This window comes from Aythya fuligula, chromosome 1 (genome assembly GCF_009819795.1).
Source record: "Aythya fuligula isolate bAytFul2 chromosome 1, bAytFul2.pri, whole genome shotgun sequence".
Lineage (NCBI taxonomy): Eukaryota > Metazoa > Chordata > Aves > Anseriformes > Anatidae > Aythya > Aythya fuligula.
The window spans coordinates 38,684,778-38,707,406 of record NC_045559.1 but is presented as its reverse complement, the minus strand read 5'-3'; the positions used below and the strand labels follow the sequence as shown (position 1 = coordinate 38,707,406).

General features: G+C 36.5%; 1 protein-coding gene across 2 annotated transcripts in view; it reads right to left on the bottom strand.

The window, feature by feature from the left end:
- LGR5 (leucine rich repeat containing G protein-coupled receptor 5) overlaps positions 1 to 22,629 on the bottom strand; it is an 89,209-nt gene that overhangs the window by 31,921 nt on the left and 34,659 nt on the right. For both annotated transcript variants that reach the window (XM_032207333.1, XM_032207334.1), the window contains exons 2-4: positions 20,721 to 20,792; positions 6,762 to 6,833; positions 5,028 to 5,099 (exon numbers count right to left, since the gene is read on the bottom strand). In XM_032207333.1, the coding sequence (XP_032063224.1) occupies positions 5,028 to 5,099; positions 6,762 to 6,833; positions 20,721 to 20,792 (216 nt within the window). The remainder of the gene's footprint in view (positions 1 to 5,027; positions 5,100 to 6,761; positions 6,834 to 20,720; positions 20,793 to 22,629) is intronic.

The window sequence follows — 22,629 nt, the reverse complement described above, 5'->3', positions numbered from 1 at the left end:
ATGAAAGCAGGTGATGTGTGTTACTGTAAATAATGCTTGTTTTTAAATAGCCTTGATGACTGGTTTGGCGTGGACAATGACATGGTACTTGATTTATTCTTGATTTTGACCATTCCTGTCTGACAACACAGTAGGAAAAGCTGCTCATTAATAACGTTGCTGAAACAATAAAATAAAGAGTGAGTTAAGTTTAGAGTTAAGTTTCATCTGTAGTTCAAACTTCAAAGTGTTGTATTACAATAGTCTCAATAAAAGAATAGTAGAAGCTTCACTTCCTTATCAGTGATAGCAGTTAGACTTTTCTCCTTTATTTAGTAGCATTTACAAATGAAGATCTCCAACTTACCAGTTGCTAATAAACTAAAATTTGTGTTAACATGCTCAGGGAACAAATGTAAAAAAAAATATATATATTCTTATGTTATTGCCTTCTTTATCAGTCCCTTCTTGTTCAAAAGATACTAATATGACAATTCTAGTACCTAACTGTCACTAGAAAAGATGATTACACCACAGAAAGAAAAAAAAAATCAACACGATTTAAGCAAATACTTAAATTCAGTGAAAAGAGTTGGCTAGACAGTGAGTTGTTAATTAATAACTATATTTGAAAAATAAATCAATATACCTATGTAAAAGGCTTTTGGACTATACAGATATATTTAAAATTATTAAAGGCCTTCTTGATTTAAAAGCAGAATGGAGATATTGGAGCTCTGGGAAACATAAAATCCAGACACCATCTGCTTACAGTCAATTCCAAAGAAAAGTGAGTAACAGGAGAGAGAGCATTTAAGTGGCACTTCAAACCCTGCTGTCAAGATCTAAGTTGTGACACCAGTGATTGTGTGTTGGTCGTTTTCAGTCATGGTATTTGAGATGTTTTCCTCTTTTTGGCTTAACAGAAACGACTGCCATTTGAATTGTTAGGGCCAGTAATCCAGATAATTTGTATTCATGATACAACAAGAAAATTATAGCCTATGTAATAAGCTGAAGATATCCTTCTGCTGAACTTGGAGATAACCACATCTCAAAATTCATATGTTCTGGTTACTTCCTTAAATCCTTATGCCATAAAGGGAATCGGAGTCCAAAACTATCATCACCCAAGCACCAGTAGCTGAACTCATTTATTAATCAAAGTAGCACATCACAGTTGTTGATTATTGAACTACAAAGACTTCTAAAATTGGAGAAGATTTTAATATTGTTAAATCTAAATTTTCTGCTTCAGACAACCAATATGGTTGTTTGTTTTCAGGTAACAGTATTACAGTTTTCTCACAGATTTTTTGCTGTTGAAATTGAAACACACAATTTTTTTTTTTTTGGTGCGTGGTCGTTTCTCGTTTCATAGTATATAGTGAATACTGCCTGCTGCCTGCAGGCGACTGATGTATGCTGAAGGTAGTTCAAGCCTTAGGAAATTTATGAGTATTTATCACTTAATCTTGTCATGCTATTCAGCATGCCAACAATATAACAACATGGACGAGAAAGTGGAAAGAGCTGGTGTTCATCCCTGCAATACAGCAGATTTTCTTCCTTTCTGTACCACAGGCCATTTAATATCAATTAATCTGGCTATCAATACCAATACCTGTAATGTCATTTTTTGAGCCTGGAACTAGACAGTAAGGAGGGAGTATCATCCAAAAATATCTTTTTGTGCAAAAATTTGTGATGAATTTGTATTTGAACATGGAAAACTTGTGTGTGTATACATATATATCATGTGTGCACACACAATTATGTATATATTTATATAAAAATGATTTTAACATTAGCCTCTTCACATTCATTAAGGTAGAAAGATGATTAGTATGGTTTGCCTCTCTACATGATTGTCCTTCTTGGGTGAAAACTTACAAGGCAGATTTTAAGTCCTGTTACCAGTTTACAGGTTTTTGCAACTACACTAACCTAAAGAAAAGGGTTAATGAGGCTTCCAGAAACCATGCCACCTGTTTAGTTAAACATAATAAACACAAGAAGTTGTTATCTTACAGAAATTGCCTTTGTGTAGGCTTTTAACCTCTTAATTACACCCTTGAAAAGACTGCTGCTATTCTGAAGGTTTCAAGAAATAACTCCTATTGTAAATCAGAAACCAATGCAAGAACCACCTTGTGAACAGAAAATTCCTAGACTGTATGAAAGAAGAAATTGAATCTCTGCACACCTTTATCTGACAGGCACAACCCAGTTTAAGCAAACAAAAGAATAATAGTCTTCTTTTGCTCAAAGAGGTCTCTTTTGCCAGTGATCGTCTTTCAGCTGATAGTGGCTTTTCTGTACAAACCCGTATCGTTCCATCTTGGGTCTGCTACACAGCTGTCTAAAGGTTTCTCCTGACCACTCCTATTCTCCCTCTGATTCAATTCTGTCACAAAACACCACTTCTTTACATAGAATACACAGTGTAACTATGTTTGGTTTACTTCTTCAGCTTCTTCACCTATGGAAAAGAGTATTTGCAAAAAAGAAAGGGTGAGACCGTCATTTTGTTTAGAAACTGTGCTGCAAATTCAACAGTCTCTTTCAGAGCAACAAAGGAACTCTTGTTTGCTTGGCTTATCGTGTTTTGGTCCAGAGTGTGTATAGAATGATGTGATCTCAGCAAGATTTTTTTTGTTTGTTTAGCAGAAAGAAAATCTAATATAGTCACTAGACCAGCATTTTCTCATGACTTTTTAGAAGATCAAAGGAAAGAACTGTAACCTCAAAAGTATATGGCTAAGATATTTCAGACTGTGTCTGGTCAATAAAGAAAAAAGGCACTGACCAAATAACAATTATAAGATAATTAATTCTTAAGGCTGTTTCACCTTGACAAACCTTAGTGAATACTTTGTATATTAAGGAGGTAAATATTGTTCAAGAGGGACATAAGCACCTGGGAGCTAAAACAGAATAATGTGTGCCTGTGTAGTAGTAAGTTACACACAGACGACAAAATTTTGTTAGAAATCAATACATTTCATTAATTCTGTTTTTCAGATTTTGGCTAAATTGGGTGTATGCAAAAGATGTTAACTTGCTGGTAGAACTTCTTTACGCACAAAAAAAGAAGACAGCATGTTTAGCACAGTATGGTTCCCAATCAAAGTATCTCAACTGTAACCAGACTAGATAGCTTGGTATATGTGCTACCCTTGTAATTCTTAGACCAATGATGTGGTAAGCGCTGTACACTGAAGCAACATTTTTTGCAATAGTTACTTAACTTTTCTGATGACCTCTACAGGAAAATAACTTTATTTAAAAGTAATTCTGTGAAAATATATGATGATCAACTAAAGCACACAAAGTCAGCTGACGTTTTTGTATGTCCAAAGAAGAACATGCCTGGCTATCTTAAATCATCCAGATATTTCTTTCTGTACATTCAAAGTCAGTAGATACTTTAGAAAATTTACCCATCCTTTTCTCCATCCTGCGTTGAGACAGCAAGAGTGGCTTTGTAGTTGGAAAATGTGAACTGCAATCGCAGTACAAGGCACTAATTATAATCAACTGACTGAACAACAAAATAGCAGGAGGATTTCAGTAGAGGTAGATGTAAAGTCACGTCTCTGGGGAAAAGGCAATTCTCACTTGACATGACAAACTTCTGAATAGCCATAAACATGCTAGGAATTGGTCTTGAAGTTGTAATAAGTGTGAAAATCATAGCTGAGTGTTCAGTAAGGGTTAAAAATTTAAATAAGACAAATGTTGGGGGGTTAGCCAGAAAGTGAATAAAAAGCATCCATAATTCCCCTCTGTAAGTCCAGTGTGTGTGGACACTTTCAATATTCTGTGGAGGTCTGGTTCCTCCCTGACTTGTCTCAAATCCATTATCAAAGAACTGGAAAGAAGTTCAGTACAGAGTGACAAAGATGACCAGATGCAGGGAATAGCTCCCACTAAGAAACAATTTAACATTAATGACTAATGGAGGTATGATAGAAGTCTATAAAATCTGGGGTACAACAACTGTTTATACCTTATTCCTACATCTATCAGCATCTGTTACCATCAAGAGTGATTGTAAGTTCCAAGTACATTAGGGGAGGAAGTTCACCACACTATGCAGAGTTAGCTGATCAGCAGATATTCTGCCATAGAAAATAATGGGTGTTATATTGGCTCAGAAAGCAATTATATAAACTCAGAAAGAAACTCACAAACTCACAAAGAAAATCCTTTAAGACCTATTGAGTTCAAAGAAGCTGTTCAGTGAGTCCCTGAGTCCCAAGCTTTGGCAGATGGGACAGTTTACCAAGGGAGTATCATTATATTCTTCTCCTGACCTTTTAGTTTTCCTTTGGCATCTGCTGTTGAAAGCTGGATACTGGGCTAGGTCAGCTTTTAGCATGATGCGGTACAACTGTCCTTATGTTATGGGGCAGAAGCACATCAAAATAATTTCATTCATACCATGAAGCAGCCAATCCTCACTCCTGGTCTAGGAAATCTGGCAGGAGTTCTGTTAAAACTGAAGCTTGTGGACTGAGTCAGCACGGCACAGTCAAGAACTATAAATATGGAGACCTGCCTGAAGCACAGAATATAATTAAGCATCCTCTAGTACACTTTGTTTCATAAGTTAATAGTATTTTCCATATTGCTTAAAAAGAAAAAAATTACAGCAAACAAAAAACAAACCAACCAAGGGTTTCGTTTGGGATTCTTTCTTTTCACCTGTAAAGAATCTTAACTAGAAACCAGGGGAAAGACCAGTGCTCAAGGGACCATATTCTTGACACAGAAAGTATTGCAGGGCAAGGGACGTCTTCTCAGATGGTGAACCAGTATATAACACTGCAAATAAGCCACCAGTGTCATGAAATTACTGGAATTAAATCAGTCACTTTTGATGTTTAATTGAGAGTACAATTCTCTTGAAAAGGAACTCAAAGAGAGTTAAAAGGAAAAGTTGGTTCAGCATGTTATTGAGTGACATTAACAAGTAATTAATAGGTAATCTCATATACTATTGTTAATGTAGGCTTAGAAGTTGATTTATCAAGTGTACTCACAGAGACTGCAGGCTGTGTAAATTCTGGAGTGCTTCAGTAGGAACCTGGCGTAGTTGGTTATTCTGCAGCATCCTACATTTTGAGTAGCACAAAAAAAAAACAGAATCAACACAGTAAAGGTGTTTTTTTTTCTATTGCAAATTTTCTTCTGAGCTTACCTCCTTTGTACCGGTTTTACCTGAAGATTATAAGCAATTTACATAAATGCTCCATTTACCTGGCCTTTTCAAAATTCTGTTTCTCTTCAAACCAAACAAATACCCGTAGCACAACAGCCTTGTTAACAGCTACACATCAGCTTTAAGTGGGATCTTTAGAGCAGGTGAGGAAGTTAATAGATTAAATCTTACTTGCTTTTGATACGTTTTTATAGGTGTGAGCTCCTAATTGCCTCCAGTGATTCTGGAACTGTCATCCTCATTGGGGGTTGGACCTGATGATCTCTTGAGGTCCCTTCCAACCCCTACAATTCTGTGTTTCTGTGATCCTCATGTATTGATTTTTTTTTTCTTCTGCAATACTTCAGTGTTTTATTTTGATAAAGCTCTGAAGGACTGAGTCTTGAAATTCTGACCCAGGAAGATGCTACTATGGCCAACAGGATTTTTAAACGTATGAGGAATTTATGATCTGTTTTGAATAAATTTTTCTCTGTAAGAATTGCTAAACCTTTCCCAATGAAATTATTTTTCTCAAAAGAAAGGTTCCTTGCAATCTTTTAGTGTGCAAAGACAGAAAAATCATTTTTCATTCCAGTAGAAACTTTTCTTCACTTTGAGCATGGTTCCATTCACACTGCCTAATAGCCTTGTTTGGACCAACTCCTACATATGTAAAAGGACTGTATTTGGGTGACGCTGACGTAGTACATGTCTTCAAAATGAGGCATATTGGGACATTGTATATGAAATCATTTTTTGGCAAGCTTAAAGCTTCTAGGGCCAACAAGAGCTACAGCTGGCCAACTTTAGAGCAGATGGAGTGGGAAGCCCTTCATACTTCTTTCCCACTTACATATCTTTGCAGTAGAGCTCTGTATATTTTTATAGTAGCATCTGGCTTAGCTTGACACTGCCTAGGAGGCTGGCATTCTTGTTAATAAAACAATTTCTATGAACTTTACTTTAGGCAAAGATCACCTCCATTAGATATATAGTTAAATTTGGTCTGCTAATAATTTTTTATCAACCGTATATATTGTCTTAATACTCCAAGTAACATAGTGTCTAGTTATTTTAAATAATTTATCTTAGAGTAATTAGATTTCAAAGAATAAGATACAAAATAAGAACTGGATTTTCAATTGCACTGTGTTCTACAATAATGACTTCCCCCATCCCAGCTCTCAAGAAAAGGAAAAGGCAATTTACCCCCACTTTTTTGTGATCATGAAAAGTCCAAAGGCATTTAGACCTGAACTCAGAACTTTTGAGACAATTAAAGAAACTATTAACTGAACCAATTTTTACCTTTGATATTGTACAGAGACATCTACTTGATGAGCAAGTTGTTTTTAGAATGCCATTAATGTTTTCCAACCTTTGTGTTTAGGATATTTTCTATATGAAAAAACAAAGATTTAATGATGTTCATATGTATCTTCACTTCAGCTGAATTGTTCAAAATGAGCTGATCAAAATATGTAATTTACTTGATCAAAACTTCACTGGTTAATTAGATCCCTGGAGCATTTAGGAAATCAGAAATATATCAAACAACACACAGTTTACTTACAGCACTTTAAGACTGAAAAGGCCAGCAAATGCTCCCTTAGGAATGTATGTCAAGCCATTTCCTGCAAGACGTCTGCAAAGTTTGAAAAAGGAAAAGAAAAAAAGAGTGAATACTTCTACTCTTCATGTGGAATTAATTTGGTTGTTAAAAAGTGCAACACAGCTATGTTTGAACGACTGATGCCAGAGGCAGTAGTTTAAGAGCCTTGTTTTGTCATTAATACACTTTTAAAAGCAAAAAATCAAGAGGAGCCCTTAACTGTACAGTTGATTTACTGACAGCTGGACTGCAGAGACAAAATGCAAGTTCATTATAAATCAAGCTTACATGTATGGTTTAAAATGCATATCTAACTCTTCATAGTATCCTTTTTAATCATTAGACACTCAGTAACAAAAATACAGGTACACTGACAGCAATAGCATCATTAGACTTAAAGGCATGCACTCTTGGAATTGTGCATGTACAGTATTTGTGCACATTTAATAAAGCTCTGCGTTTAACAGATGTGCACATAGTATTAAAATATATTCATGTAGTAGTGATTACAGTTCATTTTACAGTAACAACACATAAAACTTCTGTACTGGTGCAATCACAGTATTCCCTGTGAACAGACATGTAATAGTTTGTCTTAAAGTGTATTTGCTTAAATTTGTAGGGCTTTTTCCCCTATTTCTGTTGCATCCTCCTTCTCAGAATGCTTGCATATACTTTACAGACCTAGGTAAGTACAACAAATACCTCTGTAAAGAACATTACCCAGCCAAAAAAAAAAAAAAAAAAGCAATGTGTAAGATTTTTGCCTATGGAAGAGATTCTGTATTCTGTATTTGATGTGAAACAATGCCATTGGTATGTTCCCCATCAGTGGAACTCCAGAGCATCTTGCATTTACCCTCCTGACATTCCAGTCCATCAGGAATGTGCTAGGATACCCGTTCCACAGCTGGAAAATTGACTGGCTGAGGTCAGATTCCCAGTCAAGCTCCCCCAAGTGTGTGTCAGTAGAGCCATATTGTCTGCTCTTAGGTGGCCACAGTTGTGGGTTGGTGTGATCTGACCTTTGTATTTGCACACCAATTTAAGCCAAATGGAATTGAAATTTCGCATGAGCTAAGATAATGCACATCAAAATTGCAGACGGTTACTGCAGGCCAGCTGGTGTGATGGCTGAGCTGACATTTGGTTTGGCATCTGGCTCTTTAGGAAAGACCACAGGACTAGATCCACAAAATGCCTTAGGTATTGTGCTGCCAGAGAGGAACCTGCAGCATTGAAATTGGCATCAGAGTTGTTAATCCTGTTCATTGAAAAAGCCAGATGCTTACAACCTCCATCCCAAAGATGCAGCACCAACCGGTTCTTAAAATTCATCTTTCTTTGGAGCTTATTTGGCCCAAGATAACTTCAGGTTCCTGGGCACACCTCTTTAGACATCCTTTTCATACAGAAAACAAAAATTTGGCCACAGAGAAAGAAATTGTGATTCCAGATGCTAACTCCAAAGACTTTTCAGGCATCTTTGATTTGTGAAAAAGGACCTTCCCTGTACACACACACACTTGTTGGGTGATAGGACCTGTGGCTCTTCCTTTGTGTGCTAGGCTAGGCATGCCAGATCAGTTCCCTGAAAAGAAACGCCGTTTGCAGATCACAGACTAGCAGAGGCTAGGGACCTCTCTAATGCTGATCACAGTTATGATATGGAGTTTTGGAAAGACTATAGACTATTTAACCCCCTCAAAACTGTTATTTTGCTGATAGGACTGGATATGAGTCTGGACATGAATCAGAAAGTGAGGAGCTTGTAAAACTACTGAAAAAAAAAGTAGGTACAAGTACTGAGGTTTCCACTTGCAGAAAAACGTGCCTGCTTTGTGTGTCATATGTAAAACTTAATAAAGAGCCAAGAACTAAACTCCTATCTCCAAAGATTCAAGCTGGTGCTTCGTCAGGCCACCATCTTTTCCTAAGAATGGCCATGTTGCAGTGAATTTTGTAGTTGTTGCAATGCAAACTGCCACACGCACATGTTCATACTGACACTTGGAACTGGACTGTTCTTTATTAAAAGCTAAGAATATCAGACCCTTTAAGAGCTCCTGGAGAAGGACGCTGGTATGGGAAGCATGCTCCTCCCTGCTCCAAATGCAGGACTGTGGCAATGTGACTGGGACAATGCCCAACCTTAGAGTTTTATTTCAATGTGTAATACTTTTCCCAGCTTAAGAGCATCATTGTGTCTTTCTGTGGTAAGCCTTATAATATTTGGCTTTTTTTTTTAAATTGACTGTTTTAATTTTTAAATTGGTTTTATGGTACCTGTGATGCATATCTAATATAATCAGAAGGAAATACCTATGCACAGAGACATGCGTATACATGCACATGCCACATGTCTCACTGACATTCAGCATGGTTTCAATGAGACTGTACTGCACTAGGTTGCATTTAAGCTAGTCTCTGATGGCCAGAATTTTTCATTTAACTTTTCATTTAACTTTTTTTCCCGTTTCCTTCTGTGGTCAGGTTTTCTATCAAAAAAACCCTGTCCTTGGGAGAAGATTTGCCAAAGTAAACTGTTGTCATTCTGATTGTAAGGTCCGTTTGGATTATCTGGCCACCCACAATGTACCACCCGAAGAGCACGATTTCTGCACGGCCCCATTTCCAACACCTTTCAGAGGAATATCTGAAGCTGACAGACAGGTATAAGCGAAGGATGCTGAACCATGTTCCTGAGATGTTTTGAACGATTGTTTCCTGCATTGTTAAACTGAGATGTAATTTTTCCTTCCTTTGTGTGTGTGTGTGTGTGTGCGCGCGCCTTTTTTTTTCAGATTCCTAACCCCTTGTTTTGTATTCTGCTTCTTTTCCTTTTGGATCACAACTTCTCGACTACTAAATGTCTTGTACAGACACTTCAGACAGGAGAAACCACACGGTTTTGTATGCAGAGCTGCTGTATTTACTCCTGAGTTTTTCAAACCTCAGGTCATTCTTGTAGTTCTGCTTTGATTTGATTTGATTTTCAGTTTGAAAAGAGCTCTCACTGATTTTGTAGACAGCGATTACTATAATTTATATGATATTTCTCTGCTTATGCAGCAGAGGATCATCTTCATCATGTATAGCCCATCATATTTCAGTAGAGGACTAAATCAAATGTATTGCAAATGATCAAATACACATATGTTTGTGCTGTTCTCTCATCAGGCAAACTGACAGTGTCAGGAAAGGTAGACTTCTGGCAATATTTATTTTCTACATAATGATGTTGTCTGACCTGCAGTTACCAAAGTAAATTCTTTCTCACAACACCCTTTACATGACTTTCCATGGAATCAAAGTCAGGCAAACCACCTATCCACTCCCAGGATGCTCCATGAGACCACTTCTGAACACTGGCACAACAGCAGTATCTTCCTTTCCCAGTTCTTTGGAATTCCCCAGCATTGTGTGATTTGGAAAAAATAAGCAATAATGATTCATTGGGTTCATTATCTAATTCTTTCAATATTCTTGGATGAAAGTTAGCACACCAGATCTTTAAGACATACTGCAAAGCTCATTCAGTCTGGCTTATTTGTTCCCAATGTTTTTAATGCCTTCCTTGTGGCTTTTTTTTTCTTTCTTGCTATTACTATGTTTATTTTCTCAGTCTTGGCATAGGGGAAAATGAATCCCCTTGTTGACACTACAGGTATCTATCAAGCATCTGTCAGAGTTTACTCTTCTCCATTTCAGGGATTTTATTTTCCATTACCCTAAACTATTTGAGGGAAGCTGCCCAGTACTTTTACTGAACTTTGGATGGACTTTGGGTACTGATTTCAGTCTGGATGGATATTGCTTTCCCTGAACAGATGAGGATGGACATCCTATCTGTCTCTACGGTTCAGTATTTAGTTATGATTTCAGAGAGCAGGAACGAGCTAGCTTGTTCGATGCACTTACATAACCAAATGGCTGGCTTCCATTATTTGAAGAACTTTGAATTTCAATTTAAAAAAGAAAAATAAATCATTGTTATTTCCAGCATTTCTGAGATTTATTACTTTGGAAGTATCACATTAAATAAATTCAGGCTCAAAGGCATCACATCTCTTTAATGAAAAGGTAATCAATAGTACACAGTATTACTGACGTTGGATCACATTTTTAAAGCTGCAATACTTGAGAACTAGATTTTACTTATGCTGCTTCATTTCTCTTGCAAATTAATGGAGGCTGGAAAACTTAAGGGGATGTGCCACTATATGCTTCCCTTGCTACCTGCTTCTTGACACTCTTGAAGACAAGATACCGGGCTACTTTTGGCTTAAGCACAGGGTAAGTGTTTATGCTACTGCATATTTCTTTCTGAAAGATGTGAAATAAATGAGCTGACAGAAAAGCATGTTGCCTCTATCCTTTCAAATGGCAGCAACTTACAAAATGTGTTTCAATGCTGTTCAGCACAGCTGGCAATCTCCGCTCAATGTTGGAACGGTTGCAGTGCTACAGGTCAGGTTCGTGTCCTGTTCTCAGATCTAAGAAAAGGCGGATCTGGTGTCTCCTCTGAGTATTCCTCATCTGTTTATCCCTTTTACTTTGTATTCTGACTTCTCCTGCAGTACCACAGTTCTTAGAAATGGTGGTCCCCACATCAGGAGAACATTCCTAAAGACAACACAACTAATGAGGCACCCACAGAAAGTTCTGAAAATGATCTGAACCTTTTTGTTTTCCATCTATTGGTGCCCACGTCTGAAAAGAACAGCTTTGTTTCTCAGAAAGAAGCAAATAAACAGTTGTGACTGAATGCAGTCAAGTATTTCCATTTCAAGTACAAGATTTTTTTTCACCAACTCAAAACTGCTTTGTGTGTGTATGTTTTCTGCATCAAAACAAGTGCTGCCTGGTGCCAAGCCTCTTCTCATTACCTGCTGGGATGTAACGTGAACTTCAAACACTAAGAAGTCTTCTCTCTACAGCTAATGAACTGTGTCACTTAACAAAAAAGCACCTTTTCCCCACCTACTAGAAACTGTTGCAAACCTAACCTAGCTACTCCTCACTGTCTGCAGCAAATAGTGACAGTAGGATATGGATAGTGGCTGCTTTTCTTCTTTTTTTTTTAAGATCTAGTCCAAAAAATGCTGAACAAACATCTGTAAAGTGTATTTCAAAATCTGGTAGTATCAAAATCATAGGAAAGATATGAAAGGAAGATAATCATCTCCTTTCGAAACAGCATTCATTTATATTAATTAACACCCATGCTGTGTTCTAACAAGACTAGCACAAAGGAATTTTCTTCAACAAGTGACTGATCAAATCCTGCAAGGTGTAGAAATGTAGGAGAAGAGATGTTACTCTGTGTCTTGATATGGCTCAAGATACAGCAGGCATAAGCATTACAGAAAGAGTTAAGTTGCACTGTTAAGACATAAGAATCCAGTGAATTCTCTTTTAATTCTCCTTCTGAACAGACACAGTTAAGTAGGACCCCATTACAATCAAACTTAAAATAAATATATTGGACTCATTATTATGCTGGTAATCTACAGGAGCAATACCAGATTGTGTTACTAAACTAGTGCAAATGCATGTCCTTTAATAAAGATTGGATTACATATCACAGACTAAAGACCCTTAATCACTACTGCTGCATTGTATTTAATCACTCTTCATGCTGTTTGCTCATATGTGTTTCAATATTCTATACATAATATAGCTACGAGTGCAACTCATAATCATCTTTCACTGTGCCAAGATATTGAAGGATATCAACAAAAATAATTCCCCTCTATCTGGCATTTATCTCACTTTGACTCTGCATTTTACTTCTGACCATTATTTCGTTGATTTTATTTGAGGAATGAGAACAAAGACTGCATGTACTAAGACAATGACATTATGAATTTGGTCATATAAAAATACATATATGTAAATGTAAGTTTAAAGATGGGTAGGTTACCATCAATAATACTACAACTCAGTTTTACATTTACCTGTTTACTCTGAAAACATATTCCATTCCTTATTTGCTACACTATATTCTACAGTTAACAGAAAATTGAAAGGAATTATAGAGACAAACCTAGAGAAGAAAAAAAAATGGGTGAAAAAAAGCCTTTGTTCTTATGAATAGAAATTGGAAGTATAGAAAACCTGAGACTGAAAAATTCCTACAGCTGGGTCAGTTCTGCTGCTCTGTGGTACTAATGCTGCTGAATTTGGTGCTAAAATGTTAATATCACACATACAGAATTTCCCTAACATTTATGAAATTGTGAATTGTCTCTTTTATACCTTGGGTACAGAGAAGAAATCCTTTTGTAATTCAAAACTTATTTCTTTAAAACCTGATCCCTCCTCTCCAACTGCCATAATTGTTCTGAGTAACCGATAAAGGTAAGTGTTGAAATCTTAGTCCCATTGATGTCTGTGAAAAAATTTGTGTTGACATAAGTAGAAACAGGACTCATTCCTGCATCATGCCTCAGTATCGTATCTGCCAGTGATTCACCTACAAGTCGCAGTAGCACTAATACCAGTATTAGAACTACAGTCTACATTTCCAGTGAAGGAAGCTTCACTTTCTGGAAACACAATCTGGAAGCATAACACGAAAATGCATATTTCAATTTTTATTTCCTTAAAAAACTTATTTTGGATATATAAAAAACATAGCTGTTGTTCAAGGAAGAATTACTCCTCTTGAATCTTTTGCTTTGATTTTCTTTCCTTTCAAACTTAACCAAAGACTTGCATGTGCACAATACGTACACTATACATACATATAGCTTAACTATAAAAATATATATGGAATATATCACATATATTTCTACAATTATAACTTTCGTCAGTTTACATACACATCATTAAATAGATAACGCTAAATGTTCTTGCTTATCACATTGAAATAGCTCCGATAATATGGACACATATCCAGAAGTCAACTAAAAAATTGAGATTAGAGTTCAATTTTATATTTATTAATGATTATTCTTGGGCAATAGAAATGTATGAATTGATGGGTGATTAATTACTGCGTTATTAATTAATTAATGTATGATATCAGTGTATATCTTCCAAAATGTTTTTGAAGAATTAGTTTGTTAGATGAGGAATTTAAATTTTACTCTATGTTTTAATTATCTTTTTATATTTCAATCTGTCATGTTAATTAAAACTGTAATCATTACAGTAATATAAAAAGAAATGTGGGTCAAATGATATATTAAAAAATCTGATGCTCAGAGAGATCAAAGAAAAAATGTATAAAGATACTCTCCTTTCTTTAAAAAAGGGGAGGGGAGTGTGCAAGTCATAATTGTGCTGTATATTATGCTTATTGCTACTTACAGTTTAGTAGGAAATTCAAATATAACACAGTTTGCTCTTGCTTTAGGGCCTAATTGCCTTTTAAAATGCATGTGCCAAATTCTCAGAGGGTGTAAACTGGAACAACTCCAACTGACCTCAAGCAGTTGGAATGAAATCAGTGTGTATTTGATCTTGAACTGGCTTTGATAAAAGAGATCTCAGATTTTTGTCAGTTAAGGATGTGGTCTAAAACATACTATTTTTTTCTCCACTTATAAAAGGGAGAGCCTCTTTCTGCACCTGGCATGATCCAACAGTGTGTTCCAGCAACTGCTAAGGATAGCTGATCTCTCCTTTCATGAAGGTGTCCAAGGCCAGTGCTGAGAACAAACCGCTTTGCTCTCAGTGCAGCAGCAGCCAGCTCCCTTCCACAGGGCTCTAACAGTGAGTGGCCTTTTGCTACACAGGCGGCTGGGTACCTGCCCTCTGACTTGTGGCATGGTGAGTTGTTAGGAGATACTCCAACATCAGCCAGGAAATCCCATGTCAATTCCCAGGAGCGGATTCCAAAGATACCAGCAATAAAAGAGTGAACTTTACCACCACGTTTGAAGAATGCTGTCACCAAATCACTTGTCCCAGAATAATCTTCAATTTGTTATAATACTTTAAGTGTTACAACAAGATGGAGCAACAAATGGTAGGTCAGATACATTACATTTCCTAGTTTGGGTCTTTCAAGCAATTAAGTAATACCAAAAAACTACTGGAGAAATTACTGCTAGCCCTGTTTGGAAATTAAAAACAAAACAAAACAAAACAAAACCTACCAACAACTTAGAGATAAGAACTGTGCTTGTGAACTTATTAGATACAGATGTAATATTGACTGAACTCAGTATCTGTAATACTAAGTGAAAAAATGAACAGTATAGGTATCAGCACCAATCACTGCTCTGAAATCAAGCAGCCTACAAACAGGTTGAATCACTGACAAAAGATTATTTCTGCATATTTGCTACTGCAGTACATGCACAACATGGAAGACTTAAATTAAAATCCTGCCTGAGGATCTACAGATACATAGCACATTTAATAAAGCATAGTTTCACTTAAGTTAATTAAGTATAATTTCACTATCTGTATTGATCGCGAAACACGAAAAGCTCTTCCTGTGTATTTATTTGATAGTGTCAACTAGTTCCTAATGAATAGTGCTGGATAATAAATTACAAGTTCCAGAAAGAACTTAAAAGTTACAAGCTGAAAATATACTTAATGTGCATTCAGTAAGAGCAATGCAGCATTATTGACAAGGCTTCTTGGATATCGACATAGAGGATTCATTGCTCTTACTTGCATGTGTATCCTACTATTTTCACTTCTCTTTTATCTTGTTCTCCTCATCCTCACCCCTTCTGCCCCTTTACACCCCAGATACACAGCGGTGTCAAGGCTGCTCCCTGCAACTTGCGTTAACATTGCAAGAGTAATTGTTTGTCAGCACACTGTTCTACAAGCAGTGCAAGCTGCTCTCATTTAGTAATGCATTTTCCGCATTGTTTGTCTTCTTTTTGTTACTCATCTTGTCATTATGGATAACACAGAGAAAGGGCAGTCTGGAGAGGGGACACAGCCACAAAGCAAAGCTCTTTGTTATTCCTCAGCTTGGTGGCATCAAAGGGACCGCGACAGAGGCAGTGGCAGCTCCAGAACCATTGGGGCCCTTTTTGGTGAACGCAAATGCCCAAAGCTGTCATCTTGTGCAGCAGGAATCTTCCCTGCTCAGCTTTGCTCTTTTTAAGCAAATCAAAATAAATGTGTACGTAAAAAACAGGGGAGAATACTGTAGTTGCTTCCGATTGATTAATTGGATAAATACCTTCTCCCAGTTTTTACTGGTGTATGGTTAATTTCAAAAAGACTGGTGCACTTCCCTCTGTCAGGGCTTTCAGTGCCTCCCTGTCTGTCTCAATGCAAAACTGTGGAGCCCCAGTCCTGAGTTATCACCAAAGTCTGTCCTACAGCAGTGGAATTTACGATGTGCCCCTGGCTGCTTGCCTGGCTGGTGACAGATACAGCTCACCGATAAACACTGCGTATTGAGCACAGCGGCGTGTTCTGAACAGATCACCTCTACATGTGATATGTGGGTACGAAGGGAAGAAATTAAATACACAACTTATGTGCCAGCTATCGCATAGCACCTGAATTACCTAAGGGATTGTAAGTCTTTTAGCAGTGACTGTTCTGGAGACATTCACTGATGGAGATGGCACAAGCCAATTTCCACCAGGAACAGCTCCCGTAAAACCTGCTGTGCAAAACCCATTAAACTAATATTTAAGTGACATCGGAAGGATGTGTGTGGACAGTTTAAGGCACTAGCTGATACCATATTTTTACTTCTGATGTGCATGTCCATTGCAGGTATTTTTACTTTTTTGCCTTGGAGGTTTCTAAGTCTAAGCAGATTATTCTTTGGGAAAGACTTTGTTATTTAAGCATCTTGTCCAAAGTATGTTCAAGTAAATTAACATTCCCCCACTTTCTCCAAAACGTTTTGGACTATGGCTGCAGCGCTTATATTTACTACCAAGTTCCATAATAGTAAGAAGAGCAGAACGATTTTTCAGTGCTAGCCATAATGAGTCTGTATCAGCATGAAAATAAATATGGTATACGACCCCAGAAGCTAATGGTCTCAGTTTTCAAAGACACAAATGACTAGAGAGCTCAATCCCACCACTCCAAGGCAGTGGGGAAAAGAACACCTAATTCCCACCAGCAGTTTTGAAAACCTTTTTGTAGGAAGAGAGAGCAAACAGACAGAGAAGCAAAAGGAAAACAATAAATAAAAACAGATGTTAATGAACTATGCCTGGTTATTTAGGACATCATTTTCATATATACAGTGGCTGCTTGACCACAACATGGAGGGATTTCCACAGAAATGATGGTGAGGGTTGCAAAATATCAAAATATGTCTGTTTTGCATTGTATCTATAATTCTGCACTTCAGTATTTTAATAAGATCCATTTTAAAGGCACTTCTGCTTGAGTAACTGATGTAATAATATTGTGGGCAATGTGAAAAACTGTGGACATATATGTAATTCTCTCCAAGTTTTTTTTTTTTTTTTTAAAGAAATAATGTGTTTTGGTAAGCTTTACTGTATCTATATGTAGGTTACAATTAATTTAAGATGACTTTCTCACTTGATTTTGTTAAATGGTCTTACTCTGTAGGTAAAATAAATGCAATAAAACAATCCTGGTTTTGTTCCTTTCTTTGTTAAAATATTTAATTTGTTGAAAAACAGCAATGACCTAAAAATTACTTGGAGTTTGGCTCATCTATGGAGTGTTCCTGTGTTTAGAATTGAAATAAAAGCTTTGTATATATGTGTGTATGCACATATATTTATATTATTATATAGGAATACATGTATTTATACTTATAGGTGAAGGTAATTCTAGTTGGAGATATTTGTAGTTAAGTCTATTTCAAATAGTTTTAAATGATTATTGGCTTTCTTCCTCACTCTTCACAGAGATATTAATTTATAAAATAAAACAGTTTCAGGCACTGCTTTGAAGTGTTAGTAATCCCAAAATGATATGTCTACATTCAGAGGGAGTTGTCTGTTAAACTCTTAAGAGCCCTAGCCTAGGTAATTCTTTACACTTTCTAAAAAGTTTTGTTTTGTTTTGTTTTGTTTTGTTTTGTTTTAATGCAATACTCTAACTTATTGCTCTATTAATACAGTCATACTAAACACGATGTAGAATGACATACATCCAGAAAAACACACAGAATTGAGTCGTGGGCTCAGTCATACTGATAAATATCTGCTGTTATTCTGAATTTATAATGAAGAATTTTACTTAATGGTGTACAAGTCCATGCAAAGCAACTTGCTGATAATCAAGAAGCTGAAGCATATTTTTTTTCTTGGTGGGAGTTCTATCATATGCATTTTAAGAAAAAATGATGGTCCTGAAAGGCCTGAAAGGTCCATCATTTTCATAAACAGAAGATCTTGCTCAAAACTAAACTTTTTAGGGGCTAGAACAGTTCAGTTTTCAAAGTAACACGATGTTTTCCAAGATTTTAGGAGGAAGAGGCACCTCAAAAATACAGCATAGTTTCAATATGTATATGATCAATAAATACCAGGCATGATCACAACTGCAAGAATGCTGCTTGCAGAGGTGTCTAACCTTGGCTGGAAGAGTGGATCAGAGTCAGCCTAGACGGTCAGAATTAGCTCAACAGACCTGGCTTATACATCCCTGCTTTGGAGTCAAAAAAATTACTTTGACTCTCTTAATAAAATCTCAGCTCTTTTTGGTTAATGACCTGTAAGTATTGCCAAACCACAGATCCAGGACATAATATCTATGCTCAATCTCAGTGGATCAGTTGCTTGCCTTTATCAAATTTTTGAACTAGGCTTCTAATAAAGGGATTACTAACACATTTTTCAACATTAAAAAGCCCTAGAAAATGCATTTTTAAGCTCCTGCTATTTTTGTATTTCAAAGAGTGGGTGGCCATTTCTGAGACGCATTTTAACCTCACGGAGACATCACTTTGGTCTAAAGATCTTGTAAAATCTTATTTTACAATGTCTGTATTACAGACCAAGTTAGGTTTTACAGTTGTCCCATTTATGTAGCTGAGTAACATTAACAAGACAGAAATTCCAGGTAAGCTGGGAATAAAAATCATGTAGTAATGCCTGGATGAGCAAAATAATTTTAATACATATGGTCACTGCTCAAAAATGAGTATGAAAGGAGCATGGGAACTACAGCGGTTGTTACTCCCTACTTCAAAACGGAATATCCAATTCCCTTTCTATTGTCTATACTTTTTTTCTGAGTAATACTAGACTGAATTGTATTATGTGGCTCTGAACACCACAGACGCTCTCAGCACATTGGGTTTGAATTTGCCTTAAGAACCGGTAATCAGTTACCTCACATCTTCAAAGGCTTCACCTTTCTATGGTTATTTGGAAAGTGAATAAGAACAGGAAGGCTGTCACAAAAAAGCATCAGAATGATTAACTCGTGTGAAACAAATGGAGGAGCTGACAGTGGGCATCTATGGCAAAACACAGCAATGAAATATTTTCCTTGTACTATCAGTGGTGAAAAAATGAAAGTACAGAATTTGGAAGAGAGGGATAGTGGTTTAATGTTTAAGGTGGAAAATGTAGACCCAGTAGAGTTTTAGAGTTATTGACCAGAAACATGACATAGACTGCTGAACAGTCTCTCAAACAGTGATGTAAGTCTTGCTATTTGGATCATCATCAGGAAATACGCAAAGGACAAGACAGAATTAAAAGAAATAATGCTTTGTAAATGTGAATGCTGCCATTCATAGATATAAGACAGTCAAGAATATAAAAGGTGAAAAAAAGAAAAGAAAACAGAAAAGAAAAACCTGCTTGCAAATAAGGTGTTGTTCAATCTCAGTATCACCAAAATGGTTTTAATTTCTTTCTTTTTCCTCATATATGCCAGCTGGAGAGACCAGGTAGAAAAATTCAAATGACTGTTAGCAAGGACACCAAAAGTCATCAGTGCAATAGCCACCTAAAGGACATTTAAATTGCAGAGGACCATGCACATTCCATAACTTAGAACAGACTCTTTGCAAGAATGGCAGAATCATGACTTTGCATATCTTATGTGGAGTTTATGGTGTGCTAGCAGCTAAACTTGCTAGAGAAAAGAAGGCTTTCACTTTTAAAAGCTTATAAAGCATGTTTCATAATAGGCTAGATGCTTACACAGTTCCTTTAATCAACTTTTAGAGGTACTCATGCAAATGCAGGTGCTAGTTTTTTTTTCCCACAAGAGCTGTGGTGCATCATTTAGAGTCTCAACCACTCCTCAGGAACCTAAATTTTCTTTTAAGCTTGGGTCATTGTAACTAGGGTCACTGCTAAATCCAGGTCTCATGAAAGCACAATACTTTTCACTTTTGGTTAGTCACCATCACTTCAAAACAGCATTCCTCTTTTGATGTTGTGCTTGATCAGCTAGTCTTTGCAGCACAGTTTTTCCCCTCGGTGAATGTAGTAGATAGCGTAACTAAGCTTTTTGAAGGATTCTGCGTTTTACAGTCAGCCTTCAGGGATGCTAAATTTAAGAGTAAGGAAACTGTAATTAAAAGTAATTAGGACAAGAAGCATTGATACTACGAAATGTGGACTCAATTGTCCTTGACACAGGCAGAATGAGGCAGCAGGTTTTGGTTTTGATTATTGCTTTACTTGCGATTTTAATAAACATGAGCCAGTATTCAAACTTTTAATATCCTGCTGCTTAGCTATTTCCAAAAAGCAATCCAGTTCTTTTAAGCAGTCCTTTTTTTAAAAATTTTAATTTGTTTGGCTCTGTCCTGCCTAGAGAAGTTGTAGCCTCTTGGTAACTCTTTTATAAGTTCATTTCCAGAATCACAAGCAATCGTTTTTTTCAACTAAGTGTTTCCGCATGTGCCAAAAGTGTCAGGCTGACAGCTTTCCTGCGCCGTTTTATCTGGTTCCCACAGTAAGTATGAGAGACAAACACAGGAATGTGTCTAGTGCTGACTATGCCCATCAAGGATACAATGATACTTACAGCTCTTCCAGGAAGCGGAGATTGTGCACGGGGTTTGAGGGCAGCTTAGTAATGTTGTTCATACTGAGATCACTGTAGGGGAAAACAGACAGAGACTTAGTATGGCATGCCACAACTGTGGTATCCAGCTGTTCATTCCACACATTTTTAAGTACTACGTTAACAAAAATTAGTTCCTCTGCCAGGATTGATGAATCATTATCTAGTTAGCACTTTAAACATTCTACTTTCCTATGAAAATAGCTTTGTCAAACCAACACAGGCTATAGCATGTTTCTTGTTTCCAAAGACTTTGGAATGTTTTATCATGCTCTATAAATCAAGCTGGAATACTAAACAGCCCTGTTAGCCTACATAATTTTAATAAACTGCTGTACTGTACTAAAATTTATTTGGAGCAGTAAAGGAAAACTACTATGGTTTTCGTTGTTATTGCATTGTAGCACACTGTTGGTATACTAAAGTAGACAAGCAAAAGTGCACAGATACAAACTACCTGCACAATTCTTTACATTTAATGAATATGGAAAAAAATGTGCTTTTGCTGCACAACCTACTGGTTCTGTTGGTTTTTCTTGTGTTACATTAGGTACCTTAGATGTCCCCAAAACCCAACTCACTTGAGCCAAAGAAAGGACGTATTTTCAAATAATAAACATCCCCTTTCTAGAGTGCTCTTTTTTTTTGCAGGTTCTCAAATTGCATTAAATAAGTGAAATGAACCATAAAACAAGGGTGTAATGTGATCCTGCTCTGTAGCACACTTCCTGGTGGGGTTCCACGGTAGTTCCTGGCACAGGAAACAACCAGCCATAGCAGCTCTGTCAGAGCTCATTCAGGCTACATCTTAGACTAAATTTCATATAATACCTTTTTATTCCTAAGGTGTTTCTTCATTGTTTTCCATTGTCTTCTCCAAGCCCCATACTATCATTACAATTGACTTGCATTAAGAATAAAAACTGTAAACAGGCTGCATAACAAAATTCTACCTGGAAGATACGACTTACATAACTATGTCAAAATTATTGTAGACGCTGTTAAAAATATTAGAGAACTTCATATTTTATGCAAATGTTATGTGATCATTTAAAACAATCTACTCAAATATATGTATTTGTAGCAGCATGTATAGATTCTAGCGACTTCGGGTAGTAGCTGGATAACTTTATTTTTTCCAGCTGTTGAGAGCTCACAAGGTAAAGAAGTTATCTATACTTTGGTGGGTAGGGGTCCTATTCCTATTCCATCCAGTTCTTATTACTCACAGTCTGTTTCACATTACAGAATAAATGTTTTTAGTCAGCATTGTTAATTTTGATGTTTGATCTTTTGCTGGATTTTAAAATGTGCAATTTAAAAACATACTTCACGTAGAGATTTTGAAATAAAAGAAATGTGTTAATACTTCACGACAATTATCAAATCACTATTGGGTAAGGTCTCTGCATCCACTTCAGAATCAAGGTATAATTTCAGAACTGTGAACTTATTAAATTCATTCTTTACTGTAATACTTTATCACCTAATTCTTTCATACAGCTTAGCAGGTTATTACCCTTTCACTTTGATAAAGGCTCAAAGGATTTATTCTGGCAAAGGAACAAATACATGGATTTACTTGGCAAGATAAAAACTCACCCAGGTAGTGAATCATATACTACTGAATATGAAGATAAAAATGATATTTTAACATTGTTTTGATTGTGAAATTTTCAACATATATCTTAATGGGTTTTTGCAAACACATTAAATCACATTTTAAGCTTAAAAAGCCAGAGTTGTTTGAAAGTGGGAGTGATACTTCTTCAAATAGACATGTATTTAGAGCACTCTGTAAAAACAGCATTAATCAGTGCTCTGTCTGACCAGGAATAACTGAAGCCTGTTTTTATAGTATATTAATTCC